This window comes from Dermacentor silvarum, chromosome 4, assembly GCF_013339745.2.
Source record: "Dermacentor silvarum isolate Dsil-2018 chromosome 4, BIME_Dsil_1.4, whole genome shotgun sequence".
NCBI lineage: Eukaryota > Metazoa > Arthropoda > Arachnida > Ixodida > Ixodidae > Dermacentor > Dermacentor silvarum.
The window spans coordinates 104,155,236-104,176,208 of NC_051157.2; the positions used below are offsets into that span (position 1 = coordinate 104,155,236).

A 20,973-nucleotide genomic window follows, 5' to 3' on the forward strand; every position below is an offset into this window, starting at 1 on the left:
TAACATTCAGTTACCACAACAAGCCATTCAATAGGGAGACGACACAAACGTATTTTTCCGCAGGGGAAAACAGTCGTAGCTTGGAAAGAGAACACAACGTCTGGTTGACGCAACTATCAGCACGAATAATCCCGAAGAGCACGTGAATGTTAGTGAAACAAAGTATATTATTTTAATTGGGAAGATAGAAAAATCATGTCTTTTAACCTGAAACATAATGACAGAGCTCTACAGTGTGTCTCATCGTTTAAGTTTCTTAGGGTTGTTTCTAATGAGAATCTTAGCGGGAATGCACAAGTGGTGGCCCTACGTCCATCCATATAAAATCCTCAGATCTCTTGCACAAATATAAAGATTACCTGCCGCTGCGGCTTCAAATTACGCGTTACTATTCGCTTACACAGTCCTGTTTGCAGTATTGTCTATTTTACAGATGTTCTGCTTCACAAATTACCTTCATACTGTAACAGTGTGTAATGTTGGAAGAGGAGGGCTTGGATTCTGGTCTGAAAGACAACGAGGATGGTTTGGGTGTAACGTTCTTGGGTGTGCTTGGCCTCAGCCATTAAATAGCTATTTAAAAATACCAACGTTTCTTCCCGTGACATAACATAATGTTACACATGCTGCAGCAACATGCAATTCAAGTAATTTTGTGCTAGAACAACCTGATAACACTTTGGTTTATTTAATTAGAGCTTAAGTGTTACCCGGAATCAATCTTATAAAACCTAAACTTGCATTAGCTATTCATAAACAGTTCTGCACTGACTCTGCAGCATTTAACAATTGGTTTGTAAAAGAAGTCGTTTACAACTTTAGAACTTCAGACTTTATTACTCCTCATATTAGATCGCAGTATGGATCCCAGCTGACACAGTATGCCATCGCAGTGTTTCTGAGCAGGTTACCGCTTATTTTTCACTTATCCCAAGATGTCCAGATGGCCCAAGTGGTGAAAACATTGCGAAAATGCACTTACTGCTATGACGGCAAACTTGGAAATGTTTTGTTGTGTTGCTTGTTAATATGCTCACAATTATGTGCCTTTGCCTCGATAATTACGTTACTCTTAGCAAAAACGTGTTCTTCGGCGTAGCCATGCCATTTTGATGTATGTCGCTGCTTATTTATGGTGTATGTCGTTTTGACTGTTATTTTTTGTATCACATGAGTGTCGACATTGAATTAGAGAAAGAATACATTGTCGTTACAGTTATTAGTTTTCCTATAGCTTTGCTCTAGTAGTTTCGGATGATCTTATAAACGGAATGTTTTTCGTTTTTACAAATTGAATATGCGACAGAGTTGTCGAAAGTGGTGTTTGTCTTAAATCAATTGTTACATGTGATATAAAGGAAACAAACTATAATCTTGAAAGAGCGTAAGATTGGGCGAGTTGGTATTCCATGTCTTATACTTAATAGCGCATAAAAAGGGGACGAGGCACAGATGGACGACGCGGACACAGCGCTAACTTCCAACAATCGTTTATTCTACGAAGCACTTCACATATATATAGTTAACAGATAGCAGCGCACGCAAGCGCATAAGTACTGGTTTTTAACACATGATGGTAACGTGGCATGTGTAATGGAAAAGATGAGATCGAAGATGAAAAAGATGAAAAAAAAAAGATTAAAAAAAGATTTACACAAATTTCCTTGTAGCGACAGATTAGGATGCTATCTTCATCACGCCACCCTCTGTACCTTGTTTAAAAAATCTGATTCTTTTTTCGAAAGATCAATTGAAGGCGCGCTAACACAAGCATTCCCCAAACTAGCGATCTTCGCCGCTTCGATGATCTCACGTGTTGTTTGCATTGGGCTTCTTCCTATCGCTGTGCACTGCTTATAAATGGGGCTGCACCCATGCTTTCTACAGTGGAAAGCCAGATGGCCCACTCCTCCAGTTCGCACGTTGTTTGCGTGTTCACGCAGCCTATCATTTATACACCTTCCTGTTTGGCCGATGTATTTTTTGCCACACGACAAGGGTAGTTCATACACGATATTGTTCTCACAATGAACATGGCTTTCCTTGTGCTTTGTCTGGCAACGGGGTTTTCCAGAGCCACAATAGCTGGCCTTGCACAAGTTGGACAGCTTGTTTGGCGCTGAAAAGATGACGCTTACATTTGCGTTGTTGCCAATCTTTTTCAGCCTGTGTGAGATATCGTGGATGTACGGTATTATTGAGCGTTTCTGCTTCCTTTGAACGATGTCCGGAGAAGCGAACTGCTCATTTTGCCCGCGCTTCACGGTCTTAAGGAGGCCTTCGGCCACCGCTGTGATAATATACTGCGGAAAACCAGCCTGTTTGAGGCGTTCCTCTTGCGCAAGGAAACTGGAAAAACACTTATGAGGGCATGAGCGGCGAAGCGCATTCATTAGGGTAGACTTTGCGATGCCTCTTTTAACCAACTTAGAGTGGCCTGACGAAAATGGCAGTAGTGGCTTGTTCGCCCTTGGTTCATATGCCCAGCACACTTGGTCTCCCTCAAAAAACATTCTTATGTCGAGGAATCGTAAAGTACCGTTTTGAGGCATTTCATGCGTGATAGTGAGCGGGTGCAAACACTTATTAAAAAGGATGTCTCACTTGCGAAAGTGAAAACGGAAGCTAAGAAGCTTTGTCAGAAATTAAACCTGAGTAAACTGGTTCGTGAGATCGAAAGCAAAAAAGCTGGGAGCCTTGACATGTTTTTTTCGATCAAAACCCATAAACCGGAGTGGCCACTGCGTATTATAGTGTCAGAAAGTGGAACTTGGCAAAAGTCCGTGGGCCTTTTTCTTCAACGTAAGTTGAAATTGCTTGCAGTTAATGACCCTTTTCTGACCAAGAACTCGGAAGAAGTGATAAGTTACCTGAAGACACATGCAGGTAGTAATTTGAACGCTATCTCTCTAGATGTAAAAGATCTATATTATTCACTGCCACATGATGAGTTGTTAATATGTGTTCAAGAGGCTATTGATGCTTACGATGAACTCAAGTTTGTTAACACCATCTGCATATCTACACAGGGTTTTCTTGAACTACTGTCTATGTATCTGCGCTCGACGTTCTCCAAGTGGGATGGAAATGTTTATCTCCAAAAACAGGGAATTTGCATTGGTTCCTGTATTGCGCCAATTTTAAGTGACCTTTATCTTGCTCGTGTAAACAGGACACTGGATGCCAGATTAGATAACCCAAATGTAAAGAAGGTATATAGGTATGTTGACGACTACCTTGTACTTCTCGATTCAAGTTCAAGCGGGAGGGTTTTTCCTGATGTTACGCAAGTGCTAGACCTTTTTAATAAGTGTTTGCACCCGCTCACTATCACGCATGAAATGCCTCAAAACGGTACTTTACGATTCCTCGACATAAGAATGTTTTATTGCGATAGCAATTATATGGACACTCAAAAGCAGATTTCTGCCGTCGCCGTCGCCGTCGCCGTGAGGTTCCGTATGACGTCAATGGAGATGAAATCGTGGCCGCGCGCCGCCGAACGCTGTATGTGCGAGTGAAAGGGCGCGAGGGACGCGCTCTTTCACGGGGAGTGAACGCACGGCGGAGAACAAACGCGCGTTCTGCGCCGTGCTTCCTTAAGGGCTGCAGAAGTAGGCGTCTCTTTCCTCCTTTACAATCACCATATATGTAGAGCAAACGCGCCTTCTTCCGATGCGCGAGAGGCCGTGGGGGAGGGGGGGAAGGGGGAGGGAAGGGAGGCGACGTTTAGCTGCGGCACCAAGTGCCTATTTATATCAGAGGCTCCGGCAACAGTCACCAACGCCGCACGCATTTTGAGCGAACGCGGGCAAAATGCCGACGGCGTCGACAACAGTTCGGCGCGTTGCCGGTGCTGCTGCATGTCCAAGTTTATACAGCTGATAAAGCTAATATCATTACTCCGTATATCTCTCTACAAATTTGCTATCGCAATTGATGCTTCACCTTTCAGGTGAAACTGCGACAACTTTTTTTTGAGGGAGACCAAGTGTGCTGGGCATATGAACCAAGGGCGAACAAGCCACTACTGCCATTTTCGTCAGGCCACTCTAAGTTGGTTAAAAGAGGCATCGCAAAGTCTACCCTAATGAATGCGCTTCGCCGCTCATGCCCTCATAAGTGTTTTTCCAGTTTCCTTGCGCAAGAGGAACGCCTCAAACAGGCTGGTTTTCCGCAGTATATTATCACAGCGGTGGCCGAAGGCCTCCTTAAGACCGTGAAGCGCGGGCAAAATGAGCAGTTCGCTTCTCAGGACATCGTTCAAAGGAAGCAGAAACGCTCAATAATACCGTACATCCACGATATCTCACACAGGCTGAAAAAGATTGGCAACAACGCAAATGTAAGCGTCATCTTTTCAGCGCCAAACAAGCTGTCCAACTTGTGCAAGGCCAGCTATTGTGGCTCTGGAAAACCCCGTTGCCAGACAAAGCACAAGGAAAGCCATGTTCATTGTGAGAACAATATCGTGTATGAACTACCCTTGTCGTGTGGCAAAAAATACATCGGCCAAACAGGAAGGTGTATAAATGATAGGCTGCGTGAACACGCAAACAACGTGCGAACTGGAGGAGTGGGCCATCTGGCTTTCCACTGTAGAAAGCATGGGTGCAGTCCCATTTATAAGCAGTGCACAGCGATAGGAAGAAGCCCAATGCAAACAACACGTGAGATCATCGAAGCGGCGAAGATCGCTAGTTTGGGGGAAGCTTGTGTTAGCGCGCCTTCAATTGATCTTTCGAAAAAAGAATTAGATTTTTTAAACAAGGTACAGAGGGTGGCGTGATGAAGATAGCATCCTAATCTGTCGCTACAAGAAACATTGTTTAAAATCTTTTTTAATCGTTTTTTCACCTTTTTCATCTTCGATCTCATCTTTTCCATTACACATGCCACGTTACCATCATGTGTTAAAAAACCAGTACTTATGCGCTTGCGTGCGCTGCTATCTGTTAACTATATATATGTGAAGTGCTTCGTAGAATAAACGATTGTTGGAAGTTAGCGCTGTGTCCGCGTCGTCCATCTGTGCCTCGTCCCCTTTTTATGCGCTATTAAGTACAAGAAACTATAATCCATTTGTAGACCTTTTCAATAGCCTACCCTTGCCGGAACAACACAATTTCCCATGCAGATAATTTCCATCTACTTCAAAAATCCACCCTAACGTCGGAAGAACACGCTTCCATTCACCAGAGAAACAAGAAAAAAATGAAATAAAAAAACCAGGTGGTCATAGCAGCACAATATGGGTTCAATACAAGAAATTGACAATAGAACTCGACTTTGTGTAAATTTATTCTCAAGCTTGATGCTTGGGAATCAATGCAAGTGCTGCAATCACGCTGCACGAACATAGCGTGTGCGCAGCATCAGATGTCTATGGCAAGTCAGCGTTCTTCCACAGAACATAAAGCAATTGTTTGAGTGCGACAGTCTTTGATGCCATTTTGGCCTTCATGCGTTCAATCTGAGACGCCGAGAAGTAATTCTTCCAGTCCCGACAACTGCTTTCCTGACAATGTTTCTGCCGCTGGCTCTTTCATCTGGCTCACACGGGCCGTTTAGATGGTTGTGGCTTTCTGACTCGGAATGACTGCAGCCGCTGGGCATGTCTCGCTGTCTTGCCACGTAGGCGTCGAGGAAGATCGCTTTCATGACATCAGCGGAGATCGTCTAATAGGAGGGAAGCAATGAAAATGCATTTAACCATAGATAAGCTTCACTACCTAGCTTCGACAGGTAAAATCGACCACAGAGTGCACAGAAAAGAAATTAGCGGTCATGCTCAAATAGCAAATGATACACTTTAGTGGTAAGTCAAGAAAGGCATCAGGCAAACTAATATTACAGTGAAGATCACTGTAATATTAGTAGAAGTGGCCGCAATGAGAAATTGATATCGTCAGAGAAAACAAATCTTTGATAATGTAAATCCAAGGCCACTTTGTCAAGAAAGTTTGTGTGTTAGAATGTTTCGTGATATCAAGCGTTTATGCCTGATCGTACGCAGGACATTACAACCTTTCGACAAGAACTGTACACCGTGCTTTTTATTCCGCCGGAACGTAAGAGTGATAGGACAATGCTATGTTAACTCGACTCATCGCTCTTGCTTTGTATCACGACGTCGGCGTAATGTCGGAACCTTAGCAATAAATACACGATATTGCTACACGCGTGTGGTATTTGGTTGTTTGAACGAGGCGCGCGGACGCCTAGACGAAGAAGACGAACTGCTCTGGGCTCTCGAGCTATCGGCTGATCTGGCCAGCGCTGCAGCTATGTTTTGTAAATATACTTGTTAATAGTCTCCTGTACTTAATTCTTCGTTCGCGTAACATTTTTGGTGGAGGTGCGGGGTTTGTTCGGTTACCTCTAAAGGCCCTAACCTTCGTCGAATTGGCCTCAACGGCAACCGCGCCTGATGGCGACTATGTCGTCTCCCCTATTCGTGATGTCCTCCTGGCGCGCGACATCTCTGTGCCACACTCCGTCGTTACCCTTGCCGCTAATCGGATGTGTCTCCCCGTTGTCAATTTTGGTTTGACGAAGCACGTGTTACCTGAAGGCATAGCGGTGGCCACGCTCCGGTCAGTGACAGACGACCACGTCACTGCTTTTGCAGCCGAAGCGTCTCCAGATCCTCCTGATAACCCGCAGGATGCCTTGAACCTCGACGGCCCATTACGTCCCATGGTCGCTCCGGACCTCGCCCCTGGCCAAGCAGCCGCTCTATATCGCCTTTTGCTTTCCTATCGCGACATATTTGACACTGACAATCGCCCACTTGGTCAGACGTCCCTTGTTAAGCATCGGATAAACACCGGTGATGCGGTTCCCATTCATCGCCGACCGTATCGCGTGTCCACGGCAGAGCGGCAAGTCATTCAGCAGGAAGTCAACAAGATGCTCGCCAAAGGCATTGTTGAGCCCTCGTCGAGCCCTTGGGCGTCGCCGGTGGTGCTCGTCAAAAAGAAAGATGGCACGTGGCGTTTCTGTGTTGATTACCGCCACCTAAACCGAATCACTAAAAAGTTGTCGCAGTTTCACCTCAAAGGCGAAGCATCAATTGCGATAGCAAATTTGTTGAGAGCTATACGGAGTAATGATATTAGCTTTATCAGCTGTATAAACTTGCACATGCAGCAGCACCGGCAACACGCAGAACTGTTGTAGACGCCGTCGGCGTTTTGCCCGCGTTCGCTCAAAATGCGTGCGGCGTTGGTGACTGTTGCCGGAGCCTCTGATATAAATAGGCACTTGGTGCGGCAGCTAAACGTCGCCTCCCTTCCCTCCCCTTCCCTCCCCCCCTCCCCCACGGCCTCTCGTGCGGCGGAAGAAGGCGCATTTGCTCTACATATATGGTGATTGTAAAGGAGGAAAGAGACGCCTACTTGTGCAGCCCTTAAGCAAGCACGGCGCAGAACGCGCGTTTGTTCTCCGCCGTGCGTTCACTCCCCGTGAAAGCGCGCGCCCCTCGCGCCCTTTCACTCGCACATACAGCGTTCGATTTTGGCGCTGAGCCGTGCTCCCTCAAGGGCTGCAGAAGATAGCGCCAACCTTTCCCTTTCCCTCAAGAACCACTTATCATCGGCGGCGACGATTTCATCTCCATTGACGTCATACGGAACCTCACGGCGACGGCGACGCCGACGGCAGAAATCTGCTTTTGAGTGTCCATATAATTGCTATCGCAATAAAATAATTTACTCAGTAACCGAAGTGAGGCTATGCCGGATTCACTCGCAATCAGAATCAATAGCCGCCATGCGCAGCAGCGCTTATACTCGCACTAAACTTAAAAAGCAGAAAAAATAAACGTCGCCTCCCTTCCTTCCCTCTCCCCCCCCCCCTCCTCCACGGCCTTTCGCGCGTCGGAAGAAGGCACGTTTGCTCTACATATATGGTGATTGTAAAGGAGGAAAGAGACGCCTACTTCTGCAGACCTTAAGGGAGCACAGTCAGAACGCACGTTTGTTCTCCGCCGTGCGTTCACTCCCCGTGAAAGCGCGCGTCCCTCGCGCCCTTTCACTCGCACAGACAGCGTTGCCTTTGTTACCTCGATGACGTCCTTGTGTTTTCTGCGCTGAGCCGTGCTCCCTCAAGGGCTGCAGAAGATAGCGCCAACCTTTCCCTTTCCCTCAAGAACCACTTATCGATCCTACGTTTGAGACGCACCTTGAGCGCGTCGCAGCTATCCTTGACGTCTTCCGCAAGGCTGGGCTCCAATTAAACTCATCGAAGTGCCACTTCGGGCGCCGACAGATTACAGTGCTCGGCCATCTCGTCGATGCTTCCGGAGTACAACCCGACCCGGAGAAGGTTCGAGCAGTAGCAGCTTTTCCTGTACCTCAGTCTGTCAAAGATGTCCGGAGTTTTGTGGGGCTCTGCTCTTATTTCAGACGGTTTGTGAAAGATTTCACAGCAATTGCTCGACCACTCACTGAACTTCTGAAGAAAGACGTGCCTTTTACGTGGGGTTCCCCTCAGGCTGCCGCATTTTCATGCATTATCACGATTCTGACCAATCCACCGATCTTGGCCCACTTTGACCCGTCCGCACCTACAGAGGTCCGCACCGATGCCAGTGGTTATGGGATCGGCGCAGTCTTAGCGCAACGACAACACGGACACGACCGCGTTCTAGCCTACGCTAGCCGGCTCCTGACAACTGCAGAGCGCAACTATTCGATTACCGAGCGCGAATGTCTTGCTCTCGTCTGGGCTGTTTCAAAGTTCCGCCCATATTTATATAGCAAGCCCTTTTCAGTAATCACAGACCATCATGCGCTGTGTTGGCTTTCGTCGCTCAAGGATCCTACTGGTAGGCTCGGTCGTTGGGCTCTCCGACTACAAGAATATCCCTACACAGTGACGTACAAGTCGGGACGCCAACACCAGCACGCAGATTCCCTCTCTCGCTACCCAGTCCAAGACCCGACCTCTATGTCTGATACTGACACCGACGCCTGCGTTCTCTCTGTTTTTCCACTGGTCCATGTCGCTGACGAGCAGCGCCGTGACCCGTCCTTGCGTGTCATCATTGACCGCCTGGAATCGTCACTTGCCGACAGCTCCCTTCGCTTATTCACACTTCAAGATGGCGTACTCTACCGCCACAACGTTCACCCCGACGGCCCAGCATTACTTCTTGTGATCCCTTAACACCTTCGCTCGGCTGTTCTCCACGAACTTTACGACCTCCCCACTGCCGGTAACCTCGGTGTGTCACGTACCTACGACCGGATCCGCCGACGCTTCTTTTGGCCAGGGCTTGCTCGCTCCGTTCGAAGATACGTAGCTGCGTGTGAGAAATGTCAGCGACGCAAGACACCGTCGACGCTCCCTGCTTGGTACCTTCAACCAATTGACATTCCCGCGGAACCATTCTTTCGGGTTGGTTTAGATTTACTTGGTCCTTTTCCTCTTTCTACCTCTAGGAATAGGTGGATCGCTGTGGCCACAGATTACGCCACGCGCTACGCCATCACCCGAGCGCTCCCTACAAGCTGCGCCACAGATGTTGCCAATTTTCTTCTACGCGATGTGATTTCATTACATGGAGCTTCGCGACAACTTCTCACAGACCGTGGCCGGACATTCCTGTCAAAAGTTATCGCGGACATCCTGCAGTTCTGTGCCACGAGGCACAAGCTATCCACGTCATAGCATCCGCAAACGAATGGCCTCACGGAGCGTCTTAATCGCACTCTCACAGACATGCTCGCGAAGTATGTGTCTTCCGACCACACTGACTGGGACCTCGCTCTACCATTTGTCACCTTTGCGTATAGTTCCTCGCGCCACGACACAGCCGGTTATTCGCCATTTTTCCTTCTGTTCGGCCGAGAACCAGCACTGCCCCTCGACAGAAGCATCCCTGTTCACGCAGCACCCACCAGTGAATATGCACTTGACGCCGTCGCCCGCGCTGCCCACGCAAGGGAAATGGCCCGTGGCCGCCTTCTGCACTCCCAAGAGAGTCAACGGCGTTTGTACGACCAGCGACACCGCGGCATGTACTTCCCTCCTGGTTCTTTGGTGCTTCTATGGTCTCCGTCGCGTCAGCTTGGCCTGTCAGAAAAACTGCTGTCTCGTTACACACGCCCCTGCCGAGTGATTCGTGCCGTGACTCCCATCACCTACGAGATCGCCCCTGACGCCCCATCTGCTTCCCAGTCCAGTGATATCGTGCACGTTACACGACTGAAGCAGTATCACCCTCCCAGTGATGACATTTAGACGCTCCGGGACGTCGCTTCTGCCGCTGGGGGATTATGCTACACGCGTGTGGTATTTGGTTGTTTGAACGAGGCGCGCGGGCGCCTAGACGAAGAAGATGAACTGCTCTGGGCTCTCGAGCTATCGGCTGATCTGGCCAGCGCTGCAGCTATCTTTTGTAAATATACTTGTAAATAGTCTCCTGTACCTAATTCTTCGTTCGCGTAACAATATATATGCAGAAAAGGCAAGTATTGTGTCAATGACAGCGATCTCTGTCGAAAGTCAACAGTGTGAATGTTCGCGGCTTGTTGCTGCCTCGACTGAGGCACTGCCTACCTGTAAGAAGGCGTCCAGCACTGCCTCGTCCTTGCTCAGAGTCATTTCCAGCCTTTTGTCGAGAAAGGCCGCAATCCTCAAGATGCTGGAGCGGGGATCTCTTATTATGTCCTCGTACGCGATGAAGAGAAGGTTGGCCTTTGAGCTTTGCGCCAGCCAAGATGTCAAATGGTCAAAGTAGTCGCCCGGGTAAACATAGCCGTCGATGAACTGCTCGAAGAAGTCGTCAAAGCTAATGTCGCGGAAATCCGAGCTCCTCGTTCGTAAATGGTGGTAGAACGACACACAGGTGTCGTACGGGTTACGCAGCACGTAGATATATCTGAAAATGAACGTCTGAAGGCTAGCTTTGCAGAGCACAGGAAGAGCGCCATTGAATATCAGCGTGGGAGCTAAGAGGTGTAAAATGTTTTAGCAGAAACTATCCCACAAGAGTGCCAAAGTAAGTTATAGCCTTCCTACGTGATCCTGCTGTCTATCTCCAAGCCATCCTGCAATTAACAGCAAACCTTGTGAGAGAAATCTGAGTAGAGGAGACTCGTTCAGTATAGCCTCTGGCAAAAACGTTCAAGGAATTTTGATGCAGAGGCACTTCTCGCACTGAACAATAACTATATGAAAATGATTATACGGTGAAAACAGATATCACACTGCCACGCCCGAGATGTCTGGTGGCTGGCACCGCGCGCATGGCGAATGCGGCACAGGCCTCACATTATCTCAGGGACGACACACCGCGCGTGGATACTGATGCCTGCGCTAACCAATAAGTCGCCTTTCTATCTCCTCCCCGGCCCCTGCACTTCGTACCAACGCATCCAGATAGCAGGCCTGAGCACTCTGCTTGATGACGTCATGCTACTTCGACCGAAATTCCCATTGCCAAGGCCGACGTGAAGAAAATGGTGACGCCAAAATCCCCGCAGCATACTTGGGAGCATCCCCATTAGATTACATCCCAGTCGGGTGAGGTAGCATGACGTCATGTATTGAAGTGCACATGCATGCAGGCCTTGCGCTATCTAGGAGGCGTTGTTCCGTCTCTGCTTTTCTATTATCCTCCTCCTCACTTTTGCCGCCCTCTACACTTTTTACCTCTCCGGTTAGAGCGAGATAATTCAGTTCGCCCCATATTTAATGCAGACAATGGGTTTTAAATGGGAAGCATTTCTTGGCGAACATCTGCTATCTATCTAGCCACCTAGGACTTTGTGCTCTCATGGTCATTTTGTTAATTGGTATGCACCCAAATTGGCATATTATGACAAGAGTATGTGACGAACATAAATGATATGTCATGATATGCGTGTCATGTAGGTCATGAAACAGCCGCCTACGTCGTGGTGCTTTCATGGCCGTTTCGTTAATTTGGTAGGTACCAAAACTAGTATAGTGTGACAGGAGTGTATGGCGAACATGAATGATAGGTCATGACATAAATGTCATGACTTGCGTGTCATGTAGGTCATGACAATGACCCAGGGAAAAATATTAACCCTCAAAAACCACTGAAATAGGCTTGGACGTGGGTACAAAGTGAAGGAAACACTAAAGGATGATGGTAGAACTCGTAGTCATAAGCATGACTCAGAAAAATGCCAATGACTCAACCAAAAAATATTAACACTCAAAAACCACTGGAATGGGTTCGGATGGGGTACTAGGTGAAGGAAAAGGTTAAGGTTGTTGGTCGAAGTAATAGTCATGACCTTGACTGAGCAAAAATGACAATGACTTTGCGAAAAAAGATTGACACTCAAAAACCACTGTAATGGGATCGGACGTTGGTACTAAGTGAAGGAAACACTAAAGGATGGTGGTAGAAATCATAGTCATGAGCATGACTGAGCAAAAATGACAATAACTCAACAAAAAAAACATTACCACTCAAAACACTGAAATGGGTTCGGACGTGGGTAATAAGTGAAGGAAACACTAAAGGATGCTGGTAGAAGTCATAGTCATGAGCATGACTCAGTAAAATGACAGTGACTCAGCGAAAAAATGATTAACACTCAAAAACCACTGGAATTGGTTCGGACGTGGGCACTAAGTGAAGGAAACACTAAAGGATGATGGTAGAACTCATAGTCATGAGTTTGACTCAGCAAAATGACAATGACTCAGCAAAAAATATTAACACACAAAAACCACTGGAATGGGTCCGGATGGGGTACTAGGTGAAGGAAAAGGCTAATGTGGTTGGCCGAAGTCACAGTCATGAGTGACTGAGCAAAAATGACAATGACTCAGCGAAAAAAGATTGATACTCAAACACCACTGAAATGGGATCGGACGTTGGTAGTAAGTGAAGGAAACACTGAAGGATGGTGGTAGAAGTCATAGTCACGAGTATGACTAAGGCTTTCGCCCTAAGGTCTCTTAGGTGTAGCTAAAGGGACTCCTGAGGACTCATGACATGGATGTCATGACATGCATGTCATGTAGGTCATGAAAGAGCCGCGTACGTCTTGGTGCTTTCATGGTTGTTTCGTTAACTTGGTAGGCTCCCCGCAAACTGCTTCGCATCACATCGATTCCCACAGGGCGTGGGATCTGCCGTCTTTTTTATTCCTGGTTATGTTGTAAGCAAAAGGACGATGTCAGAGCGATGGCCGAAAGGTAATTCGAACATTCGCATAAGAGTTACTCTTCTAATATTTAGTGTGCTGCAATGTTTAACATCTCTGAACAAGCAGAGCTATCAAAGTGATGTGCGACGCATATCAACTGGTTTTGCAAGGGAAGAAAGCAGAAACTTCGTCTGACTCCACCGAAACATGCACACTTTTCCAGTGGCACCTGACCATCTATCGGAAGATTTAGGACTGGTTTGATCGTCTCTAAAGCCAGGCTTGTAAAACAAAACCTTTGTGCCTAAAATGTCAAGTACAGTTTCGTTTCTATTTACGAGCTTATGACACTAGATCATATGATTATACATGTCTATAAACGTGCTATATGAACCGTAGCTTGTTGATACTGCTTGGAGGAGCAAACATGAATAGTATGTGTTTACATGCTGTATTTTATTGCTCACCCATTTTGCTCACAGCGCTCGCGCACTTGATACATCACAGCTTACAGGTACAAATACGGGCGCTGTGGGTTCTTGGGCTGCAATATTGTAGCAGTGCCTTTTCTGATACCATTCCTCTTCGCACTTCGCCAGTGGTCGGAGCGACGCCCTGCCCCCTTAACCAATAAGTCTACCGTAAACGGTGGATAATAAGAGTGGCTTAGAATCGAGTGGAAGGCATCACTAGGTAAGATCGGCATTGGATACCGCTATCATGTTCTTTTTGCGCCAGTTTTCGTCCGGTTGCAAGCAATCATTTACACCTACGCTTGTGTTACGCGTGACTGTTCTCTACGAATCGCCCCATGGCAAAAAAAACAAAACAAAAGCAAAAATAGAATCAGTTGGACGAGCACCGACGCCTGTGCAGGGAGACTCCTAGACTTTATCCAAGCGGTCGGCATAGCTACCCTGCCCTAATCTCTCTTCCTATTTTCTTAGGGCTGCTAGCCCTTCCCATTTAAAGTAAACAACAGTATCTTATACGACAGACATGTATATACCTGGCCTTTTCCGAGAATTTCACGTTCTCGAAGAGCAAGTGCGTCTTGATGACAGCGCCAGGTCTACGCAGTGACTCGACGTTCCCGGCACCGGCGATTTCGAGGAACGAAACACCGGGCGCGCACGCGGCAGCGCTCTCCAGCGGCGTCTCGTCATCTTTGTTGAGCAGGCGCCGCACCATGAAGTGCAACCAAGTTGTGCCCGTCTTCGGGAAGCCCATGATGAACACGTCGCCGGTCCGCGGCTCGTACTGCATCGCTGATCGCAGCCGAGACTCGTTGAACCAGCTCAGTGATCAAGATGCCTTCGACGCGGCGAAGCTTCAATGCAGTATCACTGGTTTGCGTCGAGCAGTCCGCGTTGCTGGCAGCCATTGTTCTTCTCAGATGCAGTTGCGCAGGGTATCTGTGCAGAAAGTTCTCTTACAAGAGCATGTTACAGCGTCAAGTCTAATTTTAGCAGGTCTACGTGAATGATCTTCAAGGTGTCCATATTGTTACTGTAATTATAAACCTTAGTCAAACATCGACTCACATCACCAACCGTGAGCCGACCCACATGACCAACCGTGCGTGAGCCGAAAGAAAGCAAAAAGAACAAGTTTGCAAGTCTTCTTTTTTTGCTCTTATTAGGTAATTGCTGGAACAATTTGAATCAAACTTGTGGCAGTAATGCAATGTCCCCTTTCAGTCAGGACTAGAACATGGTTAGACCCGGAAGTTTTTACGAAGACTGACGAATGCTTAAAATAATAAAAAAATTATAAGGTATGACGATGCGATTGTATCTCCGCAAAAAGAAAGAAAGATATATTTCTATCAGCTATAAATCATCGATCATTTAAAACGGAGAGAATCAACAAGGTATGTTTCAGTTTGTAGAAAATTTTCACCCCCATAAGGTTTGCAAAGGTTCTTGCGCCCTAAACGCCAGTACATTACAGCTTCGTTTGAAGCTCCGGAAACTACGGTTCGGGGGAATTTCCGTATGGTATCGCGTGGAGCTGTGAGCTTGATCTGCCATCAGATTTTGGGAGTTTCGTCAAGAGGGCCTAAATCAGAGTTTTGCTGCCTTGTTCTGTTCTTCTTTCAGGATATACAAACCCACTCACAACAGTTCACCGATTTCATAATAAGGTCATTTCAGCAACCCAGCGGTATGTGAACAAGCAAACTGAAGTATGATTTGCGCTCCTGTTTTCGCAACGCTCAGGTTGCGTAGACAGGACACAACTGGTGGCACTTGAATCCAAATGAATTTTTCAGACAGTTAACTCTGATTTTATAATTATTAGTACATTTCTCAAAATGACATTGGCGCAGCACTGAATTCTTTGACGTGGGTTTTCACTTCCCCACAGGCAATCTAAAAAAAGGTATGAAAAGTGCAAATCAGACGTGAACTTACGAGAAGTGTACTATATTGAAGTGTCTCACCTGCGTATGAAAGAAAAGCTCGAATTCACCTTCTTACGCAGAGCGGCTTCGCCAGACAGTAAGCTAGAAGTGCACCGGACGATGCCCTTCAGCGTAAACTGCTGACGGTTTGTACCTACAAAACAAATGGCACGGCGTTTAAAATATAGAAAGTGAGTTTCTGGTATTTAGTTGTGTGCGGTAAACAAATACCCGAAAGGTTAGGAATACTGTATGTGTAGACAAGTGGGATATACATACAAGACGTGTTTTTTTTGTGTTCCTATTCTATTTTCAGAGCGGGAGTTTTCCGTTGGAAAATTCCAGCACAAGTTTTATATGGTGAAAATTCCACTCGATTGGCATTTATTTACCTAGTTTTGTGTCTTTCGGAGACGTGTTTTAGGGCATCAAGTGTTTTGTTTACAATACTAACAAGACAAGAAAATAATGTCGGCTCATAATGTGGCTTTGTGAACAAATGGTTAAAGTTTAAGCATTTTCTGTTAAAAATTGCAGCACCTGACGTCGCAAAAGAGATAGCGGCGACATCATGACTTATCTCGTGAAAAGTTGACTAAGCGATGTCGCGCTATGATTAAAGACCTGAGGAGCACGGGCTTGAGTGCTAAGTCGCACTTGGTTGCGTCACACGTAGGAATTGAAGGCAATGAAAAAGTGGATGCGATTTCCACAAGCCTGGAAGTGCCGAAGAACCTGCAGCATACAAAGGACAAAATTAATGACAATTTACAGACGCTCCGCAAAACTCTGGAGCGTCCGCATCTCTTGCGATGGCATTGGCGCTCACGGAGCAACAGCTAAGGAAATAAAGACGTAAAAGAGCGTAGGCTCCAGTGATGATCTCTACAGCTTACGCGTCGGACGTGCTTCCTTTCGCGCTCCACAGTGGTGACTCAGGACTAAAGCATGGCCGAATTAACGGCAATGCTACATTCAAGCCCTCGCCGTGTCAAGCACTTCAAGCCCGTCAACTGCGTGAAGCCCTCGCCTCCCCGATATCGCAGAGGTTTTCGGCTGTCACTCATTTGGAAGCCGAATCCCAGGTGTGGTTTCTACAGGCTCAAGCGCGATTCCACCTGCATCGCATCACTTCGCAGACGACGCAGTACTACAATGTGATCTCGTCACTATCACCGGAAATAGTCAACGACCTCACTGACATCCTCGCCCAGCCTTTGGGTGAAAACCGTATGAGCGCCACAAGGAAAAGATCATGACGCGTAACGTATTTTCGAAATGCACTCGTCTGCAACAACTGACCACCTGATCACCTGACGCGATCGCCTCACCAAATGATCACCTGTCCCGAGAAAACAAAGTGCTGTTTGCGAAGGCTCAGTCACTGAGAAGGGACAAAGGTTGGCAACTGCTACGGACCGAAAACTGCTTAATAAAGGCTAGAAAGACGTGCGACAGTCGTGTCTTCCGTATCTCGCCCGAGGGTGATTTATGTGTCTTCCGGTAAATATTGGAGGGTCAGGGAACTAAGCTCTTTTGTTGCATTCGATAATGTCATCTTATTTTTCAACTGAGCAACTAAAATATTTTTTATGAACCCATGCTTATTTGAAATCCACCTTAACGCAGTAAGTCTACAAGAATACTACGATGCAATCTACAATTTTTATCATCGTTTGACCACACAATTTATCTTAGCTGCATTTCTTATACTGGGGTTTCACATGAAGGTAATAACTTATTTGGTTTTCCGTCTCATGCTTTTGAATACTGCTATCGTCTTCATCAGAGCTACAGAGGTGTCGCTGTTTTTGTATTTCCAGATGTACGTTACATACGAAGACATTGCACATGATTTCTAGTGGCGATTTGTAAAGCTGTGTAGATTGAAATTGAGGATACGAACCAGACAATTGTTGGTTGTCTGCATCACCCACATTCATTTTCAATATCTGATTTTTGCAATTACTTGGTCACTGTGCTTGGTAACTTGTCTTCAGAAAGGAAAGATGTGCTTCTTGGGGACATTAGCATAAATCTTTCAGATGACTGCAGCCTTGCTATTGCTGCCTACACTAACTGCCTTCATGGATTTGGCTTCAAATCAATGGTTTCCCTACCAAGTAGATGTACTTTAGGGGCTTCCACCACGTTAATAGATCATATATTGTCCAACCTTATGTGTCCTGCAGCTTGCGGTGGACTTGAAAATAACATCACTGATCACTTTCCTGCCTCTTTTAAACTTCCTTATCAATTATATAAACCTTGTTATGAATTCTAAAAAAGCTGATTCATAAAGGAATCTTCATCGTTCGCGTTGGTGAGCTAAATTGGTGTTCTATGATTTCACAGTCAAGCGCACAATCTGCTTTTAAGGAATGTTCGGCGAAAATAAAAGGTATTACTAATTCTACCAGCCTTGTGAAATGCAAAAGACATGTCCAATCGAGACACAATCCTTCGTTAACCAACGTTCTAACTTGCCCATGTAAAAGAGATAACCTTCACTGAAAAGTTCAACAACGCCCGTTTACCATTCGACTCAAAAACTCGCTATGAAATCTATTGTGACATGCTAAACAGGCTGCTCAAGGTTGCCAAAAGAAATTATTATGAACTCGAAATAGCCGACGCCGGTAAAGATTGAAAAAGACAGTGAAAAAAAAATAAATTCTTTCTTGAACCGATTCAGTCAGGATAAACAAATACGTAAGCTTCATTTATGAGACGCCACGTATACGCCACCAGTAGACACGCCAGCGCATTTAATGAGTTTTTTGTTACCATACTTTCCCTGATACCAATGATACGCAATTATTATTTCAGCGCTGCTTACAACCATTTAACTTATTTCTAACTGGCCCACATGAAATAATCATGTCGTACATCATTAAAAGATTACAAGAGCAGCTCTGGACGAAATCAGTTAAATTAACATTAAATTAGTAGCATAATCTTATCGCCCACTGCTTATCTCATGTTACGAATTTAGTATACAAGACTAGAGTATATATAAGTCAACTGAAAAAAGGAAAAATTATGCCAGTACTGTAAAAGGATGATCGCTCCTGCACTTCTAATTATCGCCCTATCGCCATTCTTCCTTTCTATGGCAAACTTATCGAAAAATGTATTGAGTAGTGGCTAACTAAATAGTTCTCAAAATTTAACATTCTTTCACCAAATAAATGCGGCTTCAGTGTAGGTTCTTTGACTGATTGTGCTATACTTTCTTTCACGGATAAAATAGAAAGCGCTATAGATGCCGCTTTCTTCACAGGATCAGTTTTTATCGATCTATCCAATGCATTTGATTCCATAAACCACGTCATCTAACTTGCGAAACTACGGGCAGCAATGGTCGATTGCCCTGCATTAGGACTGATAAAAATTAGCTAACAGATAGACAACAGGCTGTGTATTTTAGTTCTTCACTTTCTAATTTCAGATTAAGCAATCAAGGGGTTCCGCAGGGGTCAATAATTGGCCCACTGCTATTCCTGCTTTATATAAATGATTTACCCGGTTGTCTATCAGAAACTAAGGCCTTCCTTTACGCCGACGACACCACAATACTTGAAATAAATCGTTCACTAACTTCTCTAAGCTAGATACTCATCCGAATAATATTTCAACGTGGTGCCATCTCAACGCGCATAAAATAAATCCTACCAAAACGTCTTTTATGCTTTTCATTCGAAACATAGGACACCAGAATTCACTCCCACTGTCAACCAAAACTCTTTTGTCATCAGTGCAGTAAATGAATGCTCATTTGTTATAATTCTGGATTCTACCTTAAAATTTACGAGGCAATATCACCTATTTGAAGCGGAAGCTTGCTCCGGGTATTATAGTTTTAATTAAAGCTAGGTATTATTTTAGCAAAGTAATATTGCTAACTCTGTATTATTCAATTATTCACAGCCATGTCAATTACTGTATTACAGTGTGACGTAACACATATCCAACACATATATCACCGCTGCAGCATTTGCAAATCAGGCCATCCGGATTGTATCGTTCAGCTAATTCTACTGCAGTGCTTCTGATAGGTTTGACAACCACAGTATACTTTCTCTAAATAATCTTGTTAAATATAGCTTGGCCGTAATGTTAGTTAAAATAATAAGTAATCCTACGCAGCAAATATATTTTCTGAGGTTACCTTGGTTAATTAAACTGCACAAGATTCGCAGCTAAAACAATTTCATTTTGCCACGAATACGTACTAATTATAGAAAAGAATCTGGATATTTCACAGAATTGTCTACTTGGAACAGCTTCCCACTAGATGTCAAGCGCTCTTCCTCATTAGGTCTCTTCGAGAAAACCTTGTTCACTTTTCTACTAGAGAACCAAATCTAATTCACTTCACTCCGGCTCATTTCTCCCGTTTCTTTTTTTGTCTTTATATGTTTTCCAACTCTACACTTAATAAACAATTTTCGTTTGTATTACTGTCTTAATTGTACTAATAGTTATTGACTTTGTATTATTTGCAGTTTGTACTTCATTTACTTTGCCTAATATTCCTCTTAGTGATTACTACCTTGCTGTTTTATGCTATATATTCGCACAAATGTATATTTTCTGACTGGAGGTCCCCTTTCTGCTATACACTCTCCTGGGATCTCCTTCTGTATACTTATGTAAGCATGTATGTCCCTCAGGAAAGTAATAAAGTGAAACTGAAACTGAAAATAACTTGGTGATAGACGCTTCTCTCAAATGCTGCACCGGATGTGACAGCTCTTGGGTAAAGGTAGCGTCAACACCCACATTGCTCTGATCAATGAACTTTTCTTGCAGCGCGTTCCCCAACCCGTTCACCTCGTCCTTGGCTCCGCTGATGACACGATGCTGGACCGCCTGGTTGAGCTCACCGATAAGATCCGCGAGTCTGCTGCTCCTTAGGTTTCTGTCGTCGCGGCTTCACATGAGTCCTCAGCGGTCGCCCAGTTCAAAGCGCGGATTGGCGACCTCACAGCTGCCACTTCACGAGCCCAGAGTACTGGTGGCTAGAAGGGGAGGTGGGGAGCAACGCAGCCGTCGGAGAGCGCGGCGCGTGTTGGAGTGATTCATGATGCCGAGTGGTTGGCGCGCCCGTGGAGATGCCTGCGCTGTAGTTTGGCTGCTGCCAGAGCTAGCGAGTGCGCTCGGTTTGCATAGTTTTGTTCAGTTCTTTTAGCTCCACGGCTCATTTCTGTTCGCATTCACGCTGTGCAGTTGTACCTCCTTGTGGTGACAATATTTTTACACGTTGTCATGCCGTAAGAAGCCATGGCAAGTCGCATGAAACGACAGACGCACTGTTTTGCGCCGGGCTGCAGAACAGGCTATGTTTCTGCTAGAAAATTAGAAAAAAATACTTCCCTTTTCTCGGTGCCTAATGATGATGAGGCCCTTAAAGCGTGGCAGCGG

The 20,973-nt window shown here is 45.7% G+C and overlaps 1 protein-coding gene across 1 annotated transcript; it reads right to left on the minus strand.

Moving 5' to 3' along the window:
* Positions 1-5,227: 5,227 nt before the first annotated feature.
* Positions 5,228-20,610, minus strand: LOC119450458 (sulfotransferase 2A8). Its single transcript, XM_037713903.2, has 5 exons — positions 20,436-20,610; positions 15,586-16,281; positions 14,149-14,554; positions 10,567-10,888; positions 5,228-5,679 (listed from the first exon to the last, which is right to left on the minus strand). Exons 3-5 carry the CDS (start codon positions 14,403-14,405, stop codon positions 5,461-5,463), a joined length of 798 nt encoding a protein of 265 aa, XP_037569831.1. The 5' UTR covers positions 14,406-14,554; positions 15,586-16,281; positions 20,436-20,610; the 3' UTR covers positions 5,228-5,460.
* Between the last annotated feature and the right edge of the window lie 363 nt (positions 20,611-20,973).